The sequence below is a fragment of the Hakea prostrata genome, chromosome 4, assembly GCF_041222555.1.
Source record: "Hakea prostrata isolate BN-2017 chromosome 4, UWA_Hpros_2, whole genome shotgun sequence".
Classification (NCBI taxonomy): domain Eukaryota; kingdom Viridiplantae; phylum Streptophyta; class Magnoliopsida; order Proteales; family Proteaceae; genus Hakea; species Hakea prostrata.
In genome coordinates, this window is record NC_142603.1 from 463,882 (window position 1) to 485,835 (window position 21,954).

The following is a 21,954-nucleotide window of genomic DNA, read 5'->3' on the forward strand; positions in this document are numbered from 1 at the left end:
TTACATAATTAACTGAAAAAAAATTAATTCAACACCATCATAGCAATATGGTGTCTCAACTCTCACATACATTCATTTGAAGCTTATACATGTAATATACATATACATTTTTAGCAATATACATAATTTAGTAAATAATTTTTAATAACAGAAAAATAAAAAAATAGTAGGAAGAATCAAAAAATAATTTTGAGACTACAAATTCATAGATCAACACTCTAAAGTAAACATACATAAATTTGGAAGCAATCTAACATGATTTAAGGCACAAATGAAACAAAAATCAAAAAATGAGGAAGTTGGTTACTCACTTTGCAAGATTTGAGAAATGCACAAATGGAGGAGCAAATCAAGTGTTTGAAGGAAATGTAATGCTAGAAATTAGGTGTAGAAGGCGATGAAAGCAAGAGAAATCAGCAAAAATTTCAAAAGGGGGTCGAAATAGCTTTGGCGATATGGCTCGAAATCACAATATAGCGTCGATAGGTCGAAATAAGCCTCGGGTTGGATACTTTCGTTCCTACTACTACTACATTTTGTTCCATGACATATCTGAATGAGGGTGGCAATGGAGGGGTTGTGAGTCTGTAACTAATTGGCTTGAAATTAGGTAAAGTAGACATAATCCTCATCCTAAATTCTCACAATCCTTCCCTCAAGTATGTAAGATATTTGAAATTCAAGGAGCTTGAATGCGAGTCATGGGAACGCCAAGCAGCTGTTGCGGTTGAAGAAATAAACCTTGAAAGGTCACTCTTACATTTCGCAGATTTCTTGTAGTTTCTACCAGCCTAGAATTGTTTCCTTTTTGTCTCCTTCAATCTGTATTCCCCTCATGGTGCAGTTCTTTGCAAGTGGAAACCCTTATAGCTCATGAATTTTTCTAACTCTGGCTTACTACTTTCTCTATTTTCCTGAGACCTGCTTTTTTATGGTTGTATGCCCATTTATGGTTTAAAATTTGGTGAAATCTCAGCAAATTTCGATAAGATTTCGGTGTTACGGTTGCCACAAAGATGAAACAAGGCTTGAGATAAAAAAGTTTTGATGCCTATTGAAATTTCAGTGAGATTTTCACAGAACATCTCGCGAGATTTCATCCCAAATCCAAATTATATAAAGGGGCGCTGGGGTCGAAATTTCGCGCGAAATTTTGACCTTAGCATTCCACAATTCTCACTTCATTTTGCCATGTTTGACTCGATCTTCATCATCTTCTACGTGTTTCTTGCCAACAAACGAATGCACCGCATGGATCTAACAGCATTTCAATGAGATATTGCACTTTTTCATCTTAGAGGTATCCATTTTTCTCCAAACTAGATTTTTTTTTTTTTTTTTTCAAATTGCATGTTAGTTTGTTGTCAAATGGGTATGGAAATAATATATGTTGAACAATGTAAGCCGATCTACGAATTCACGATGTCAATATTTTTTTTCTTTCACAAAGTGGATTAATTAATTATTTTTGGGTGTCAAAAAATCTACTTTCTTACACATAAATGTAAAAGATATAGTTGATATATGCCTTCTATGGAGATGGAATAAATATATGTTGAAATCCATGGGTTGATCTACGGTCTCATAGAGTCGAAAATATTTTTCCACCCTATAAATGTTTAATTTTTTAAAAATTAATAAAATATTTATAGAAATAGGAAAAATGATTTTGATAATAGTTAGTTAGGCATTGCTGTAGAATACCATCTTATGAAGACAAAGATCTTCACCAATAATATTCTTCAACAAATCTTGAGTGGATATAGAAGGATCTCCAATCTCCCCCTCACGTATAGCATTACACGCGGCAAATAATGATGGCCAATTACCCGCATCTTAAAAGCTTGAGCACAAAAGAAATCAAAGAAGGAAAAGTAGCAGCCATAGAACAGTGTATGTTTCACCAATAAAGCTGATCAACCAGCAGTAAATCATCTCACAAGACAAAGTGGGAAGAAATCCTAATTAAATATGAAAACAGACAATAATGGAAACTCAAAATAAAGCGAGTCTAGGAATCAGGAAATTGAATTTGAAACCTGAACATAACCAAACAATTGAATCAGGCACAAATCAGGAAATAGAATTAGAAAATGAACCAGGAATTGATCCCAAAAACTGAATCAAAATTTGAAACAAGAATCTGAACCCAAATTTGAACAAAAAATTGATCCCAGGACTAAACAAAAACTGGACCTAAAACTAAAGCAGGATGTGAACCAAAATCTTCTTCCTCAACATCTGAAACTTGAAAATCAAAGACGATAAGAGACGGCAGATTCAACTTCAACTTGCCTCATCTTCTTCCTCTCCTCTTCAACTTTATCTTTATTTTTATTTTATTTTATCAAGAAAACACCAACCAACAATCAACTATTGAAGCTCATTATATCCACTCTGTTCTAATCTGCTGCAATAACCTTCAGTTTTCAATAAACTCCGTACTTTCTCTATGCTCAGATAAAATATCTGCTCAATAAAAATCAGAATTACATGAACCAACCCACTATACCATATGTACTTATGTAGAATCTTTGAATAAAGAATATTAATGACGGAAAAAGCATAGCGCAGAACGAACAATCCCCCTCATCGATTGGCTGTCGTGAAATAAGTCGGCAAAACCAAAATCAATTAGTTACAGCCTCTCTTTTTTTAAGGAAGAAGAAACCATAACAACGAAACAGGTTAGAGCACTTTCTTAAGACTTTCTTACAAATCATCTTTTGCAGAAGATCCATCCCCTGAAGAAGATCCAGAACCATTATCGTTGTTTGCTACAGTATTAGTACCACCATCAGAAACGGCATAATGGCAAGGTGCTTGGCCCACTCTAGCTTTCCATGTTTGGCCCTACAAGCTTCCACTAAGTGCCCTGTTTTACCGCAATGAGTACAAAGTCGAGATGTCTTATCAGACAGTTGAATACGACAACCTCCAGAAGACCTGCTAACTCCCCCTGAACCATGACCACATCCCCTTCCACGAGAGGTAGTGAAGGCTGAATTTTCTCCTTCAAAACTTTTTTCTGGAGAACTCTCTTCAGGAAAGGCAATACGTTGAAGTCTAGAATATGCTTCACTAAGGTTAGGGACATGCTCCCCAGCAAGAAGATATCCTTTGACAGATTTCAGTTTAAGGTTCAATCCTACAAGAAACTTGGATACAAAAAATTCATTCCGTTGGGCCTTAAGCCTCTCTATATCTGTGGTGAGAGGTTGAAAGACATTCAACTCCTCCATCATGCCTTTAAAGGAGTTGTAATAATCTTGCAAAGACTTGTCAGCTTGCTAAAAATGAAATAGTTTTTCGTAAATACTAAAAATCCGAGTCATATTTTTAGCTTGGAAATAGGTCTCTTGCAAGTTATCCCATATTCCCTTTGCAGTCTTATGGAACATAACATTCGCTGCAATATTAGGTTCCATACTATTCCACATCCAAATTTTGATGATTGCATCATCTTGGATCCAACTGAAATAGGAATTGTCAGTCTCAACGGAAGTTCATCCTCAATGAACTTAAGCTTACCTTTTACAAGTATATACACCCGAACCGCTTGTGACCACAACAAGTAATTAGAACTACCTTTGAGCTTGATAGATGTAATTTGAACATTTATGTTAATTTAAGAAAGAATAAGGTGAAGAACGAGGGATATTATGCCTTGTAGTAACTTCTCACGAACAATGTGGCAATCAACTTCAATATGCTTGGTACGTTCATGAAAGATTGGATTTGATGCTATATGAAACGCAGCTTGATATCACACCATAACTTCATTGGTGTGTCATCAATAATTCCTAATTCCTGGAGTAATTGTTTTATCCATATCATCTCGCATGTTGCCTGTGCCATAGCACGATACTCAGATTTTGCGCTTGATCTTGCTACCACAGTTTGTTTCTTACTTCCACGACACAAGATTTCCTCCAACAAATGTGCAATAGCCCGTAGTCGATCTTCTATCAATAGGTAATCCAGCCCAATCAGCATCAAAGAATCCTTTAATATTTCTATGTCCATGATTAGTGTAAAGAAGTCCGTGTCCTGGTGCTTTCTTAAGATACCGCAAAATTCGAATTACTGCATCCCAATGTGTTGTTCGTGGGGCAGAAAAAAATTGACTCACAACACAGACAGGAAAGGCAATGTCAGGTCAAGTCACAGTCAGATAATTCAGCTTTCCAACAAGCCTTCTCTAGATCATCAAGAATACTTCCACCTTCTGGCATTAACTTTAAGTTATTTTCCATGGGAGTGTCTAGGGGTTTTGATCCCAACATTCCTGTTTCAGATAGCAATTCCAGTACATACTTCCATTGAGACAAGAAGATGCCCTTTGTTGATTGGGCGACTTCAACTCCTAGAAAACACTATAACTTGCCCAAGTCTTTGGTCTGAAATTTCTCTTGTAAATAGGTCTTTAACCTATCAATTCCTGAAGTGTTATCTCCTGTAATGACAATATCATCAACATAAACTGCAAGAAAGATTTTGCTTGCATTAGAGTTTTTAATGAATACAGAGTGATCACTTTCATAACGAGTCATCCTAAATTCTATCACAAAAGTAGTTAATCGTCCAAACCATGCTCGAGGTGACTGCTTGAGACCATATAATGATTTGCGGAGGCAACAAACCTTATTCTTCTCCCCCCTAAGCAACAAACCCAAGTGGTTGCTCCATATACACTTCCTCGTGCAGATCTCCATGAAGGAAGGCATTCTTCACCTCTAATTGAAACAAGGGCCACTGGTAGGTAGCAGCAAAAGAGATTAAAATGCGGATGGAAGTAATCTTGGCAACAGGGGAAAAAGTATCTACATAATCCACGCCATAAACTTGAGCATAGCCCTTTGCAACGAGACGAGCTTTCAGGCGAGCTAAAGAACCATCAAGATTAACTTTCACAGTGAATATCCACCTACAACCAATAGTTGTCTTTCCTGAGGTTAAAGGCACAAGATCCCAAGTCTGATTGTCTTCTAAGGCTTGTAATTTTTTGTTCATTGCACTGACCCACCCACGATTAGACAAGGCTTCAAGAACATTCTTAGGAATAGGATAAGTCGCTATAGTAAATAGAGCAGTAGAAAACCCAGGTGATAAAGCAGAATATGAAATAAAGTTAGAGATGGAATACTTAACACAAGGACGAGTGCCTTTCAGAAGAGCGATGGGAATATCAAGGTCAAATTTGGCAGGAACGTCCACAGGATCAGCAGACGAAGTCAGCACAGAGGTAGAGACCGTAGGTGCAGAGGGGGGAGCATGTGGTTTCAGACGGCGTATGTGCACTTTCATTAAATAAAGCCAAGTGACTCTTGAAAAGTCATCCACAAATATAACAATGTATCTATAACCTGAAGTAGAAGTAACAAGACAAGGTCCCCACACATCAGAATGAACTAAAGAGAAAGGGTGGTCTGATCTGTTATTTATACGAGGGGGAAAACTCACACGATGAAGTTTTCCAAACTGACAAGACTCACAGTCCAACTTGGAAAGAGAATGAAAACTTTTATCTACCAATTTTTGGTTTTCCAAAGAGGGATGCCCCAACCAACAATGTATTTGATGGGGGATGGAAATACTAGAACAAGCAGTAAAGGATATCTCCTCGAATAGATACAACCCCTCAGACATACGACCTCTACAAAGCATCTTCTTCGTCGTAAGATCCTGAAATAAACAATATCCAGGAAAGATTTTCACCAAACAGTTATTACAACAACAACAATAAGCCTTGTCCTAACTAAATGGGGTCGGCTACATAGATTCTTGCCCTCCAATCAGTTCTGTTTGAGGCCATGCTAGATACAAGGCCTAAGCTATACATATCCTTTTTCACCATTTCTCCTAAGGTTATCTTAGGTTTACCCCTAGCTCTTCTAATTCCTTCAATATGGATTATATCACTTCTCCGTACAGGGGCATTTATAGGTCTCCGTTGAATGTGGCCGTGCCACCTCAAACGACTTTCTCGAAGCTTATCACTTATGGGAGCAACTCCCAAACCAACTCTAATATGATCATTTCTTATCTTATCCATCATAGTTTTGCCACTCATCCATCTTAGCATCCTCATTTCTGTTACACTGAGTTTATCTATATCATTCTTTTTAACAGCCCAACACTCTGCTCCGTACATCATAGCTGGTCGAACAACGGTCCTATAAAATTTTCCTTTAAGCTTTAATGGAATACGCCGATCACATAAGACCCCGGACACACCTCTCCACTTCATCCACCCTATTTTAATTCTTTGGGAAACTTCGTCATCTAAATCACCTATTTTACTTATGATTGAACCTAGGTACCTAAAACAAACAGTTATTAGTAGAAGTAAATTTATGAACAGATAATAAGTTAAAAGGCAAATTAGGTATGTAAAGAACTGAGGGTAGGGTAATGGATGGAGTGAGTTGAACTGTACCCACTCCTTTAACATTGATATGAGAGTCATTAGCAAGTGTAACCAAAGAGGATTATGGAACAAAAGAGAAAAATATACTTGTAGCCTTGGTCATATGATCAGAAGCTCCTGAATCAATGATCCATGGGCGAGATGTGGTTGAAACGCAAGCAGTAGCATTACCTGTCTGAACGAGGGTGGCAGTGGTAAATTGTGGTTGAGTGGCCTGAAACTGAGTGAAACGAATATAATCTTCCTCAGTCATCTTTACGGTCTTACCCTCAAGATGAACTTTAATAGTTGTAGAGGCTGATTCAAAGGTGATGATTGCATTAGCCATGAGTGTGGGCTTCCCATGAAGCTTCCAACAATATCGTTGAATATGTCCTAGACGACCACAGTGATGACAAGTCTTAACTTGTCCTGTACTATCAGTAGAGTTGTGTGAACCCGAATATTTTCCAGTATTATTTCCTCAAGTGCGTCCTATATACTGTTCACCAGAGGCGTGTCCTCTAGAAGTGCCGCGGGAAATTTTGCCAAAGCTGAATTTTTTGTAGAGTTATTGGTACTCTCCCTTGCAACACGAAGAACTCTTGAAAATATATCAACTAACGTGGGTACATGATCACTACCAAGAATCTGTGTTCTAACTGCCTTAAACTCCTTTCCAAGACCTCCCAAGAAACCCATAACAGCTAATTGCTCTCTTTGATTTTGCATAGTTTTGACATCAGAGGAGATAGGTAGAATAGAGTTTAGTTCTTCATACATTATTTCAAAATCTACAAAATACTGAGTAATATCTCTACCTTTCCTATCTACTCGATAAAACTCCTGGGACAATTCGTAGATTCTAGCCAGATTATTCTGATCAGAATACAACACATTCAAATACTCCCATAATTCCTTCACAGTTTGAAAGTGAGTAACCAAATCTACAATATTATCGGCCAAGGAATTAAACATCTGCCCAAGTATTTGAGCATCAACAATTGCCCAAGTATCATCATCTTTAGGTACAGTCTTAGTCAAATGATCTATCTGTCCCCATCTAGTAAGAACAACTCTAACTATAGCCCTCCAGTGGTGGAAATTTGATACACCCTCCAATTTCTTCTCAATTAACCAATAATGAGAAGATGAAGAAATAATTTCAGTCATGGTATTTTTACTTGAAGTTCCTCCCATATCCAAACAAAATTAAAACCAAATCAGATTAATCTCATAAATCAAATCAGATGAATCCCAGATTAATCTCAAAATCAGAATTATTCCCAGATTAATCCCATAATCAAATTAATCTCATAACCATAATTAAACCAACTTGGACCACTTGAACCAACCAAACCAGAAAATCAACTTAAAACCAGAAAACTTGCTCATGAGATGTATTTCAGATGATCGCAGGTCACCCAACTTCTCTCTCAACTGATCTAGAGCAGCGTTAGTTAGTGAAAACTCTGACTGTTTCTCACCCCACAGTTAGCACCAGCGACTACTCCGGCGGCTACTTCTTCTCCTAAGAATCGTGATTCTGTCAACCCTAAAAAGATCGAGAGTGAGGAGGACAACAATCACTCTTCCTCAGCCCCAAATCACAAAACAAAAAATATCTCAATCAATCGTAGTTATTCGTACCTGAAAAATGCAGATTCCGGCATCAATCGTGGTAACAATCTTGAGAAGAGGTCATCGCACAGCTCAGTTTGGGCATTCTCTTTCACCGATCTTCAACAGAGAGACCAAAATAATGGCAGCATAAGGAGCTGCATCAATCTTCAAACAAAAACCACCAACAAGTGCAGCGTAAGGTGTTGCATCCCCTTTAATTTCTGGAAACGACTCTCACACCAGGTACAGTTTCTTTCCTTTCTATAGAATCAACTGTTTGTACTAGTAACTCTTAGAATTGAAAGGAATAAGAGGACCTACAGCTCTGATACCATGTTAATTTGAGAAAGAATAAGGTGAAGAACAAGGGGGAGGAGAAGATGGAAGTGACGACTTAGTTGTGGAGGCTCAGATAGAACTCATGAGCACTCCTAAAAATAACTTCACTATTTATAGGCTAATTTACAAGTCTATTCTATATAGGAAACAACTAATTTCGATTGGTATAGAACACCTAATTACTATCGCTTTTTCCTATCGAGAGTTACGCTAACTCTCGATGGAACTATCCTTTCCCAAATTGCCCTTCTTAACAGTTTGCATGATCTCCTTAAGATCCTTTAGATTCAATCATACTCATGGTTGAGTCACATGTAAGTGAAGACATTAAACTAAGGTAGATATCATTCAAATCATTTTTCCAAAACTTGAAGTAGTATGAGCACAAAAAAGAATACTGCAACCTTAGGACCGAATAGGAAATAAAAAAGGTTTGCAAAGTGCAGCAAAAAAGAGGTAACGAAGGTAGGTAGAAAACAGTATTTAATCCAAGTTCTAGAACTTGTAAGAGTAAGGTAATAGGTAAAGAAGATCAGTTCACATGAATACCTGATCTAACAGTCCATAATATACAGCATTAGGTGGTTGCACACCAAGGAAAACAGAAGAAGAAAAAAAAGAATTTCAGAAGAGAATATTGAGAACAACACTGTTTTGATTCAAAAAAGCTCTAATGTCATGTTAGAAAACAAGCTTTAAATAATCAAAACAGCAGTTGAACTTGAACAGAGAAAAGAGAAGAAGAAGAGAAGAGAGATGAAGAACCAGTAGAAGAGGCATGTGATTCTAGCTAAAGAGTCTAGAATCACAGAGCCCTTTTATCTATAGCTTCTAATGAATCTAATACAACTTGAGAGACAAGTAATTGTCCTCTAGAAAAAATAAACAAAAAATTACAGCTTTAGTAACTTCCTAGCTCCTAATAGAAAGTTCTAAAAATAGAAACTACCACCAAAATAGAAACTATGTTTTCTAAAAAACTCCCAAAACTTATGTAGCAAGACTCCTACATCAAAAATAGAAAGTAGAATAACATCACTAGCATAATATTATTTCACCTGAACAGTAACATGAACAGTAAAATATGCCCAAACATATGTATACTTCAACATTTTTAATGATGCCCTCTCTCCTGTAGGTTTTGCATTATCTTCTCTTTCTATTCACAAATATGTCGTTGAGCTATGGCTGACGGGAAGTGACTGAAAGCAATCTATAAGGAAATTGAACCAAGATCTTGAACCTTATGCTGCCTACACATAAGCATTGATCCAAAATTGCCTTCTTAAGAAAACACCTCTTTGACTTCTGTGCAGATAATATTAACTAGAAAAGAGCATGTACACTCTTGCATAATGTCCTATGTTGAAATTTCATTAAGCATTTTTTCCATTTTCACTCTTATCTGATTTAGTTTCCTTTGTCAATAGTTTAAACATTTGCTTGGACTTACTGTTTGATCAGGTGGCTGTCCCTAATGTCATTAGTTATGTCACACAGTCCCAAGACAATGAAATAGTAGATTCAAAGAGACTTTCTTTCTTTGGACAGTCCATGGGCACCAAAATGGAAGGTGGGAAGGAGAGGGTGAGCCTCACAGACGAGATCACATTGTTTTCCGATCAACAAAAGCAATCATTATGGGTGGATGGCTATAAATGTTCACGATGTGGAGTTGAACTGCCTCCTAGTTTTTCCGAAGAAAGGCAAGAACATTCTGATTATCACTTTGCAGAGATGCTTCAGAAAATGGAATCTGGCAATAATTCAGGATCTCTCTCACTGAAGCAAAGGTAAAGCCTTATTCGTTCCCTTGCATGTGAATCCTGCTATTTTCAAATGTACTCAACATTCTAATTGATCCGATGCATGCGTATATGGCATACCCATAATCATTGGTTTCATGATGGAAACTACAATGACTTTTTACCAAGTATTAGATTTTTTTCTTTTTTCTGGTTGAATAAATAATTTAATTAGAAAAGAGAAAGAGCTATTGATGTGAACACAGGGACCCCCCCCCCCTTCCAAAACCCTAAATGGGGCCCTAGGATGGATCCAAGAAACCTCCATAGGCTGCCTGAACCCTCTATGAGGAGTATTTTGGGCATTCTGGCCCTTATTTTATTTCTGAAATTATTATTAGAATATTCTAGAATTTTAGGTGAGTACAGTTTGGTAATTTTGAGTCTGTTTAGGATTTGCTTGGAGTATTCTACTTTGAGCTGAGTTGTTTTGAAAGAGTCCTAAGTTGGTCTTAAGTTATCTAATTAGCATGTGCTTAAAAGATAAAGTATGTTAGTGAGATTCTAATCCAAGGGTTGAATTCTCATAGTAGTTTGATTTTTTTTCTTGAGTGCTGATAAGAGTCCAGCTTGATATGTAATAGGAATATAGAATCCCATCAATTAAGGGGATCCAAGTCCAGTTTGATATGTAATAGGATCCCATCAGTTAAGGGGATCCTAGTTTGAGTCAAAGTCTTATTTTCAGGCTATAAATAGCCTCTTCATGTAAATTATTTTCATTGGATGAATTAATGAATTGAGTGTTTGAGGTTCAGGGTCTCCTATGTGGGCAGGCCCTGGCGGGTGAAAAAGCTTTCAAGTTCTTTTTGTTTTCTTTAATTCAGCGTCTCTCAAGAGATCTTCAAGCATCCAAGCTACCATTCCCAATCCCCAAGTCACAGCCCCTTCCCTACCAATCCCAGCCCCTTTCTTTTGTCGCAAGCCTCCCTACCCCCTCCCGTGCCTTACGCACTCTACCTAGTCCCTTCCCCCCACCCTTGTCTAACCTAGGCCACCACCCCCAACCCGTCGCAACTCATTGCAAGCCCTTTCCCTTCAATTCCCTGCAACTCCAGCCCCTTCTCCCAACACTCCAGACAGTCCCTGTGAAATCCAGCCCAAACCTAGCCAGGACACCCTATTTGTTTTGGTTGAAGAAGGGTTTGTTTAATGTTTGACCTAGAGTTGGACCTTAAGTACCGTGTTGTTATCCTTGGAAAGCCCTAGGAAGTCAAGTCAGACCTCTCCCTTAGTGTAGATCCGAAGTCCTAAAATGAAGGAAGAAGTCTTTGTGGGCCATTTCAATAGAAGACATGGTGTTTGACCCGAAACCCATGGATATTGATGATGGTGCTTCCTTATGGAAACCTTATTTGATTTGGATTTGAAGTGCTGATGGGCCTAAAGCCTAGTTGGACATGGTTTGAAGACATCCCTCCATACTAGGTAAGTATTATGATGTGTTGAAAGAAGCCCATCCAAAAATATTGAAGTTAGGCCCATTAAATCCCTATTTTTGAGCAAGCTGCTTAGGCAGGGGCAATTTGGTAAAATTATGTTTTTAGGGTTTTTAAAAGCTTTATTTATTTGAATTTCTGGTAAACAATCCCACTAGGTTTCTAAGTCTCTAGAGATTGTGGGAAGGACCTTAGAACTTCCTCTTTGGCAACCAATCAACCAACAGGGGCAGTTTGGTGAAATCCTTGCAATTTAGGGACTTCTTATGCTATTTAAAGGGGGGAACTCCATGTTTTTCACTCACAATCAGTTCTAAGCCTTTGGAGAACGTGGGAGGAGCCCTAGAACCTCTCCTCCAAAGCCAAGGATGATCCTCAAGCATCTGTTCGAGTTTCTTCATCGGTTCTTCTTCTAAAAGGTTAGTAATCGATTCGTTTCTTCTTTGATTCATTCTTTCTTCTATACTTCTAATCTTCTGACTATGAGAAAGGTATTACACTATTGTAATGGCCTCTTCTCTAATTCTTTTAGCCCTAGAGTGAATACCCCAATTCATCTATGTTCTTGAAGCCATATGGCGATGATTCTTGAAATTGACTTTACTCATGATCTTGATCACTCCCTCATTATTATTCTACTGATTTTGGTGATTGTGGGAAAGGTCTCACATCAGTGCTACAACCTTTCCTTCTATCCCCATGATTGTTGGGTTGATTCCCTCTTTCCCCCATCCTTGGAAAGCAAAAGTAAGGGTTATTCTATGAGAGCTGATTTTGGGTTACTCTCATGAGAGGTAACCAAATCAGGAAACCCTAATCATTTATTAATTGTTAGACACTACCCAACACTTTTCTTGATTATGTATTTCTACTCTTGTTTTCCCTAGGATGAATCTTTGTTCTTGTGAACCAAAAAAAGGGTGATTTTGTGAGAGTCCAAATTGGGTACTCTCATGAGAGGTAACCAAATTGGGGAATCCAAATCCACTCTTAATTCATTGGATCCTCCCCAAAACTTTTCTTTATTATGATTTCTTTATCTTTATTCCCTAGGGTGAATCTTTATTCTCCTTAGTCTTTCTGTGAGATACACAAATTCTTGTTGGTAAAACCCTAAAGGTAAGATTAGAATTTCTTTCCTTTGACTTTATTTACCTTGTTTTCTCTCATTGTTAGACCTTTCCAATACCTTCTTGATTTTTAAAATACTATTCTTTCTTTCTTAGAGTGAATGGGGTGAATGTTCTTGAAACCATATGGTGATGTTCTTGTTTCTTGATTCTTTACTATTCTTTATTTCTTAGAGTGAATTTCCAATTTATGTTCTTGAAGTTCTTGAAACCATATGGTGATGTTCTTGTTTATTGATGTTATTGATTCTTAATCTTACCTGAGATCTTGATGACTCTTTCCATGATTTTCCTACCTGTCTTTATGATGGTGGGGAAGGTCTCATACCATTATCATGAACTTTCCTTGTGTCCTCATGATTGAGGAGTTGATCCCTAATGTTTCTTGAACAATTGGAAACCATTATATGAAGAGATTTTGGGGGGAAACCCTTGGGTAACCGAGAGAATATCCAAATTGGGCACCCCTCATGAGAGAGTATCCAATTGGGAACCCTATTATTTCTAATCCTCCCCAATTGCGTTCTTTGTTTTAAATGGCTAAGCAAATTATTCCCTTTCACCCTGTGAACCTACCTTGGGTTATCTTAAGACCCAATCTAGGTTAACCCTCATGGGAGGTAACCAATTTATGAAACCCTAACTTTCTTTATTAATTATTGGGTCATCCCCAAAACTGTTCTGGACATGGTTAGTACTCTTTTATTCCCTAGGGTGAATCTTTATTCACCCTAGCCTTTTTCCATGAGAGCCATGGTTATATATATAATGAAACCCTAATCCTAAGACTTAATCAAGAACCTATCTTTTGACCATGACTTGATACTTTGACCTTCTTGATAATTCTAATATGTTCTAGGATGCTCCCTTTCGAATTTTGGACCAATTGGACTTCAAACGAAGAAGTTATGACCAAATTAGTATATTATATCCGTAGTGAATCTACTTGGTCGATCCCATCAACCAAGGCATCGACCAAAGGGCTGCTGACAGCAGAAATTGCCCTGTTTTGTTTCCGTTTGACTCCTTATCTTCTAGGGCTTATTCCTAATGATTGTTATATGCTTGTTTAGGGTTTAATTGCTAGTCTTGGACCTCTTCCTCATTATTCTTCAGAATTTCTTCGACATTTGTTTAAGGTAAGGATGGTTAATCCCTAATAACCTGATATGCATGTTTACTTGTATTTGCTTAGAATTACATGATTGTGCCACTGTTGTACTTAGTTTCTTATAATCATATGGCTGCTGTAGTTCTTCAACTACAGTAGTACTTGTTCTTCTTCTTCAATTTTTATATCAATTATAAATGATTATATGTTGTATTAATAGTTGTGCTTGTGAATGACTGATTGGGAATGTGATTGCCTAGGTTGTGATTGGGGAATGGGGAATGCCCTTTTGGCGTTCTTGCCTTTGGACACCAGTGGATGTGGTATGGGACATTTTCCTATGGTGCCCCTTGGCGCTTTCCCTGATTACTAGTTGACATACCTAGGGCATGTCTAGAAGTATTTGGCTATGATGTCCCTATTATATCAGACCCGATCGGAAGGGAATTAAGATCGAGCAACCCGTGGTAGCAATGGGGATTTGTGCACACTTCAGATTCGGAATATCTGTATAGGACATGAGTCACATTGCGGATACTCATGAGAGGCCGTTCATTGGTACAGTTGCAGAAGTGGAACGTGGGCCCTGGAACTCAAGACCGGTGAAATGACCCGTGAGAGCGAACGGAAATACCTGTTAGCTTGATGTAGCTGGCCAATAGGGTTGATGAGTCCGTATCCGAGATGGTGGATTCCATAAAGATACACTGACTCTAGGGAGAAGGATACCGAAAAGGATCTCGGATGGGAGGAATGGAAGTATCTGGATCTAAGTTGATATAACTAAGTAGAAGACTTGCATTTGGCTAGGCTTAACCCTGACACGCGCCAGTACTCATACCAATGGCGGAGTAAGAGAGTGTTGACTTAAACCCCAACCATGGAATGTCCGGATGGATGCCTTTCCCAATTACCGCGAAGAACCCAAAAGACGTGCATCAGAACCGTGAAGGAAGAGTGACTGAGACCTACCCAGAGGAGTATGGTGCTATAACTTAAAGCGTGTCTGCCAATAGAGACAAGCATACATAGAGTTAGAAGCATATCTGCATTGTTTGCTTCATATCATTTTGCATACTGTGTGGCTTGCTTTCATGTGTTATTATGTTATTATGGATTAAACTGCCTTGCTGAGTTCTTTTGAACTCACTCCTTTTTGCAACATCTTCTGTTAGACTTTTCTGCAGGTAATACTACTACTGTTGACTATGATGGTCAGTACTTTGAAGATCAAGTTGATAACTCATATTATACTGGCTATGGTGATTACGTTGGTGAAGACTATCAGTACGAGACTGATACTTATCAGGATTAGTTCAACTTTTGCACTTGTGTGCTAGCGATGAGATATCGTCTCATCCTCTTTTTTATCTTGATTAGATTCATTGAGACCTTAGTTGTTCGTTCCCCCTTTCATGTTGGGAACCGGTTGTAATCTTCATTTGCTTTTGATCTACCTTCCGCTTGTCTGTGGAGTGATTTTTTCGCCTCACTCTACATTTGATTGGTATCATTTTCCGCACTCTAATTGTATTCTTGAACCGTATCTTGATATTTTGATTAATAAAGTTAAACATTCGATTTATTCTTGCTTTTGATTATATTATTGTACTAAGTGGGTATGATCGTTCCTAAACTTGATCTTCGGGGCTGTAGATCACTCCTCCGGGTATTCCAGATAAGGTACCAGCTGGCTGGATGTGACAGTCCCCCTTCCCTCCTCCTTCCCCATGGCTTCCCAATTCCAACCCCTTTAGGATTCCCTGAACCAGCCCAAAAACCTATCATTCTATCCTCAATAGAGTTGCAGAGACCCTGGGTTTCATTCCTAACATCAGATTTTCCCAAAGCAGCCCTATTTTCTGAATTTTAGAAATTCCTGTACTTCATCTTCCTCAAGTGAATTGCGGAATTTTGATAAATTTCAATAAAACCTCAGTCCTTCATTCTCTGAACGATCCCTCGACTTATAGAACAGGCATATTCTCAGGTCTGAACAGCAAGACAGCAAACCCTAGCCAAAACCCTAAATTGCCTTGAATTTTGCAATTCAAATCTGAAACTCAACTCCAATAGAATTCAGATCTGAGTTGCACATTCAGCAGGCTTAAACTGTGTTAGGAACCCCCTAAAACCCCTCTTCCTATTGCTGGAAATGTTCCTGGGCAACCACATTCTAGGGAAATTACAACCTTAACCCTAACCCTAGACCATAGTTTCATCAGCTATAGCCTCCAAAAGGAAGAAACAACAAAGAGGCTAGAGCCTAGAGGGGCCCAACCTCAAACAGTGGAATCTAAGGCAGCAAAAATAGGAGGAGGCTATGTTCCCTCCTGGAGGCTAAAACGTGCCTATTCTTGAGGGTAGTTAAAAACAGTTGGTAAGAAAGTTTTTTCCTTTGACATTAAAGGAGATGGAGTCTCAAATCTAATGAAGAGGTATTTGAGTGTTGGTTAAAAGTAACTGTTTTAATTTTGTTGCAGAACAACATTTTCTTGCCAAGTAGCAAAAATTGGAGAGGTTTGGTTAGGCCCTGAATGGGACCATACATCCATCTCACTGGTCCAAATTGACACTTAGACAAGCTTTGGGAAAGGTCAAAAAGTCATTGAGGTTCTATAAAATTAAGAAAAACCATTTTAGTGTAACAGGGTCCTATGGTATTATTGGATGTTAACTTCAACACTAACTCTTAAGGTGTTCCCCATTTGTTCATGCTGGAACTTATAATGGGTTGAGTTACAGGTTCTAAATTTCGACGAGGTAAATCATTTATCACTTTTTTATTACATTATATTATTTAGAAATGACTAAAATCTTGTTGAAGAATTGGTAAAAAGTTTGGGAAAATATGGAAAATCTTTAGAAAAAAGGATAAAAAAAATAAAGGCAACGGATAGTCACCTTAGTGTAGAACACATTTAAAAATTATTAGGAACAAAAGTGAACCGCCATTTCAAGACCTATGTTGCTAGTGTATAGTGTTGGTTTTGTATATCCGACAATGTGCTTCAAGTAATAGGACTCTGTTATGATATAGTACACTATATTTTACAATATTATGATGAAGTACATTTAGTTATTGAATTTATGGTTTTCGATATGTGAAAAATGAAGTTTTGTATTACTTAGTTTGACAACGTATGGAACATGAAACCAGCACTGTATATGATGGTGAGGAAGAAGATGGGCTAGACCCACAATAGTTGGCTATCATGGTCTAGCTCTCTGTTGGTATTTTAGTACGTATAAATATACTCCTAGTAAGCTACTAAGTATCTATGTCAATGTTCAGCTTACTACTAAGAATTCGAGTCAGAGTACAAACTCGGGAGTCTCTAACACCCTCCGCTCCAATCTCCTGAATCTTTCTAGATTCAAGCCTGGCTCTTTCCCTGTTGTCTATCCTAGCCTTCCTCTTATCCCTGGTAGGCTTTCTCACCACCACTGCGCTCCCATGCTAGATCATATTCGGAAAAGTCTCCAACTTTGGAAAAGCCGGCTTCTCTCCTTTTCTGGTCGTGTTGAGCTCATTCGGTCTGTACTCCAATCCTCCTACCTCTACTGGTGTGGCATTTTTCCCCTTCCCAAGTCTATCTCTTTGGCGATGGAGTCCATCTTTTGTGCCTTTCTCTGGAAAGGCCAGGAATCCTTGAGATTCCTCCACCCCATCAATTGGTCCAACATCTATCGGCCTAAATCTGAGGGGGGCCTAGGAATCCGTAGGATCCAAGATGTCAATTCCACCTATTTGCTTCGTCTCATTTGGAAATTTGTTTCCAAACAAGATTCCATCTGGGTCAATTGGGTCTACTCTTACCTCCTTAAATCTGATTCTTTCTGGTCTGTCTCTATCCCTTCCATCCCTTCCTGGATCTGGAGGAAACTTCTTCTCCTCAGGCCCTGTGCTCTCCCTGCCATCACCACTCAAATTTCCTCTGGCCTCTCCACTAAGTTCTGGCTAGATCCGTGGCATCCGATGGGTATTCTCCTCTCTCTTTTTCCCTCCTGCACCGTCTATGACTCCCGCATCCCCAAGTCTTCCCTTTTATCAAACTTCATCTCCGATGGATCTTGGACCCCTGCCCCCACCCTGGTCTCACACAAGTCTGGAATCCCCTCCCACCCATTATCCCCTCCACTCATGACACTTTAGTTTGGCTCCCCTCACCTCAAAATCCTTCACCTCGGCTTCTGCTTGGAACTTGGTTTGTTCCCCTTTCCCTTCCCCCCTTGGCCATTCCTTGTCCGGTTCCCTGGACATATTCCCCGGCACGCCCTCACCCTTTGGAGAGCCCTAAACCATGCCCTCCCAACCCAGGCTTTCCTTATCTCCTGCCATATCCTTGCGAACCCAAACTGTATCCTTTGCTGGACCAGTACTGAAGACACTGAGCATTTATTTTTCTCCTGCCCCTTCTCCAGTTCTCTCTGGAGAAAAGCCCTTGCTTTCATTTGGCCCCGTTCCCGACGGTCATTTGGGTTTGATTGTGACTGGTTTTGGATTTTGAGTAATTTCACAGGCTCCTCTATTTGTGACCGGGTAGGTAAGCTTGTCTATGGTGCTATGATCCATCATCTCTGGTGGGAGCGGAATCTAAGGCGTTGGACTTCTAAATCCCACTCCCTTGATTCGATTTGGAACGCGATTTATTTTGATGTATTGGCTAGACTCATTAGCATTCCCCATCCCCCGGTTGTTGATTCCCCAAGGAACAGGCTTATTGTTGTATCCTGGGGCCTCAACTCCCAAATCATCCCTTCTCCCTGATTCTTCTCGCTTGGTTCGTCCTTGTAGTTCATTGTTTGTTTAATATCATTATTTATTCATCCAAAAAAAAAAGTCTAATTTCAATAAAGGGGAAAAAAACTGAAGACCAGATTATGACTCTAGGAAAATAATTAAAGAGTAATTTTTTAACTCAATAATTTCACCCTTAACACATAATCTCATGGAACAGTATCCCACATACACTTTTACATGATGCAGTAGCCTTAGCTTGGCTGGAGAACATGAATTACTTTGAAGACCTGGATAAAGGACTGGCCTTAAACTGGTTATGTACACTTTTACATGATGTAGTAGCCTTAGCTTGGGTGGGCATGATTAACTTTGGAGACCTAGATAAAGGGCTGCCCCTAAAGTGATTTTCTGGTATAGGAAGGGCTGGAATTAGTAATAATTTGCTTTTAAGTCTTTCAATTGCTGGAGTAGATTATGCAGGACTACCTTGGTAGTTTTAAAATTTTAAGCATTAGCTTATTTTGGTGTTGTTCTATTTTGTTTGCTTTCTGTTTTTAGTTTGGTTTATATTTTATGCAAGGCTTATAGCTCATTTTATTCATTGTACATTTTAGGTTTGATTAAGGAATTTGAACCTCCAGCATGCATCTGTGATTGTCAATTTACCTTCCCCTCCTTCCTATTCTTCTACCATCCTCTCTGTGAAGCCCACCATAGCAGATCACAGTTGGGTCTGCACCATTTCACCACCCTCAAGCTGGAGTATGAACCAGTAAGAAAAGCAGGCCTAAACAATGCCTTAGCAAACATATCTCCAAATTTTTATTATTATTATTATTTTTTCTCTCCTATTTATTAGGTTTTATGGGCCTAAACTATGGTAAGGTAGGTTATATATGCAATTTGATCTATTTATTCCCACACTTGCCTTTCAGTTTATGCCTTTAGGTTGAATGGTTTTTCTCCATTTGAACCCATGGATCAATTTAAGTTGTCTTAAGATATTCTCCTTTTGGCTTAGGGAATACTCTTTTTTTAAGTGACATTAGCTGTTCAGTGGACCTTGTTTCAAACATTGTTCTGAATCTATGTTGGTTCCTTAGTCACTTTAAGTTACCTAATAGGTTGGGGATTGGGTTTTTTTGTGTAAGGTTGTAATGGGGGCATATATTGAAAACGGAAGTTTCATTAATGAAAAGCCTTTTGGTACTTGTTTCTCCTCCAAAATTGTCTTGTGTTAAACGAATACTGGTGGAGTGGGGTTTGATCCAATCAGCACCTTGCTGTGTGACACCTGAGTAGTTTGTTCGTGTGATTGGTCTTTGATCCAATTGTCTCCTTGACAGTATAAATCCTTGGAGGTTTAAGCTGAAGCTTTCTTCATGTTCTCTTTCAAAGCTTAAGATCTCCTTCAAAGTTTCAAGATGGAAGATCAAGATTCAATTTATTCAACATTCTGCATTTAAACAAAACAATCTTTCCCCAAAACCTCAGAACATCCTATGATTCCTATCCAAGTACGCCACTCATTCCAAACATCTCCTGGTATCCTCAAATTCTTCTTTGGTGTTATTACTTTTTTTTACTTAGTAGGTAGGTTGAAAATCAACTTTGTCATTAGCTTAGGTTGGGTTTAACCCAAATTTCCCATTCACGTCATGAAATGTTCCCTGCATCCAAATCTCCCATAGGATCAACCAATCATCCAAACGTGAATAAATTTTGACTAGTAAACTCTCCATGCCCAGCTCTAACTCTATCTTTATATTGACCTACAACATGATGTTTAGCTTATTCAAACTCCATCTAAATCTTGGTTTGTTGGCTTCTAGTTGATCTCTTTCAATGTAGCACCATATCTGTTCTCCAGGTAACAAGGTTCCCGGCAATAAACATGTAATATCCAGTAGTAGACATACGACCTCCATCACCATCAAAGTACCCATAATATTGGTATGACCATCGATGCCAATAAACAAGAATTTTCCGGGGAGCACCTCTGAGATACCTCAAAATGTGAAAATTGGTCCCCTATTAGGCTTGTTTAAGATTTTACATTTACTCAAGGTGGCATCCTGAATTTAATTGTTGCACTTGTCGTCTTGTTTATAAAATAAGGAAAAATTACAATAAACGCTGTGGAACAAAGCCTGAGCATTTTAGCTGCCTTTACGAGGAAAAGTGACCCAAGAAGTAAGTGGACAGAGGATTTAACGAGTTTGTGCTTGTTGAGATCTTGTTGCACTAACCGTTATTACTGCCCTGTTCTTTTGGTCTTGATGTTTTTAGCATTTGCTGATGACATGAAAAGTAAATGGACATGTGATAAAGCATGAATGCATATAATATGATAATGTTTGCCTTCAGCATATAACAAGAAATAATTTGCTGAAGCTTTCATTTGATGGATGTTGTCTCCTCTCAGGTCCATACATAAGTCGCGAATTGCCAAAGAGAACAGTCGCAAGAAGCAAAAATCTTCTTCGAAAGATGAGAACCATCTCCCTATTGATTCATTCTTTGTAAAAGGTAGCCAGAAGTTTTAGCTTGAGTATTGTATCTTAAAAAACACCTTGGATTATAGTACCCCACTCGCTCTACCCACTGAGAAACTCATTGTATTCTTGTATTTCTTTTTTTTTTTTTTTTTTTTTCTTCTTCTTTTGTTTTCTTCTTTTTATTTATTTTTTTATTTTTTGGGTTGGTTGGGCCGTTGGGGTCGGGATAGAGTTGGGTAAAGACACTTAAGATTTTAGCTTACGTGCTATCCACTTATATGGGCATTTTCACAAGAACCAACGGCAGATGGTGTCCAGTTATGTGACCAAATTACATGCTGCCTTCATTTGTCAATTTGAGAAATTCTCAAATTATAAGTTATTGTTATTTTTCGGTTAATTTTTATATTGAAATGATAATTTTGCCCATGAGATAAAGGGAAATATATGTTTGTATTTTATGATATTTTATTTTATTTTTTTTAAAGTTACGTACAAACTCCCATCTTTTTTTCCTGTTGATTTGTATTCTGTTTGATGGGTTTCAAGGAATTAACAACAGGGTTTTCTGCTAGTTCTGAGTAGGATTCCCATGGATGAAGAAGAAAGTTCATGGTTGAGAAGGGCCAGGTTTTCTCATATGGTTTATCACACGTTGATCCGGATCTAGATCCAAAGTCGAGGTGGTCGACTACTCAACAAAACGATGGCGATTCCAAATTGAATTTGATGTCAAACGCTCAAAGAGATAGCAATCCCAACTTGAAGTCGGCGCATTCCTTCCAAGACAATCGTGTTTCCCAGGAAAATTTGGCTTAAAAATCGTGATTCTGTGCACGCATCGTTGCTCGGTACT

At 38.4% G+C, this 21,954-nt stretch overlaps 1 protein-coding gene across 4 annotated transcripts in view; it reads left to right on the plus strand.

Annotated features, from left to right (window-relative positions):
- LOC149016878 (DNA/RNA polymerases superfamily protein) overlaps positions 1-21,719 on the plus strand; it is a 113,289-nt gene extending 91,570 nt beyond the window's left edge. For 2 of the 4 annotated variants that reach the window (XM_089151136.1, XM_089151137.1), the window contains exons 13-14: positions 9,836-10,164; positions 21,026-21,719. In XM_089151136.1, coding sequence (XP_089007262.1) covers positions 9,836-10,164; positions 21,026-21,146 — 450 coding nt within the window. In that variant the 3' untranslated portion in view covers positions 21,147-21,719. Of the gene's footprint in view, positions 1-9,835; positions 10,165-13,818; positions 13,885-21,025 lie in introns of all 4 variants that reach the window. The other 2 variants (XR_016172733.1, XM_089151138.1) reach the window with 2 other exon arrangements.
- Positions 21,720-21,954: the final 235 nt, after the last annotated feature.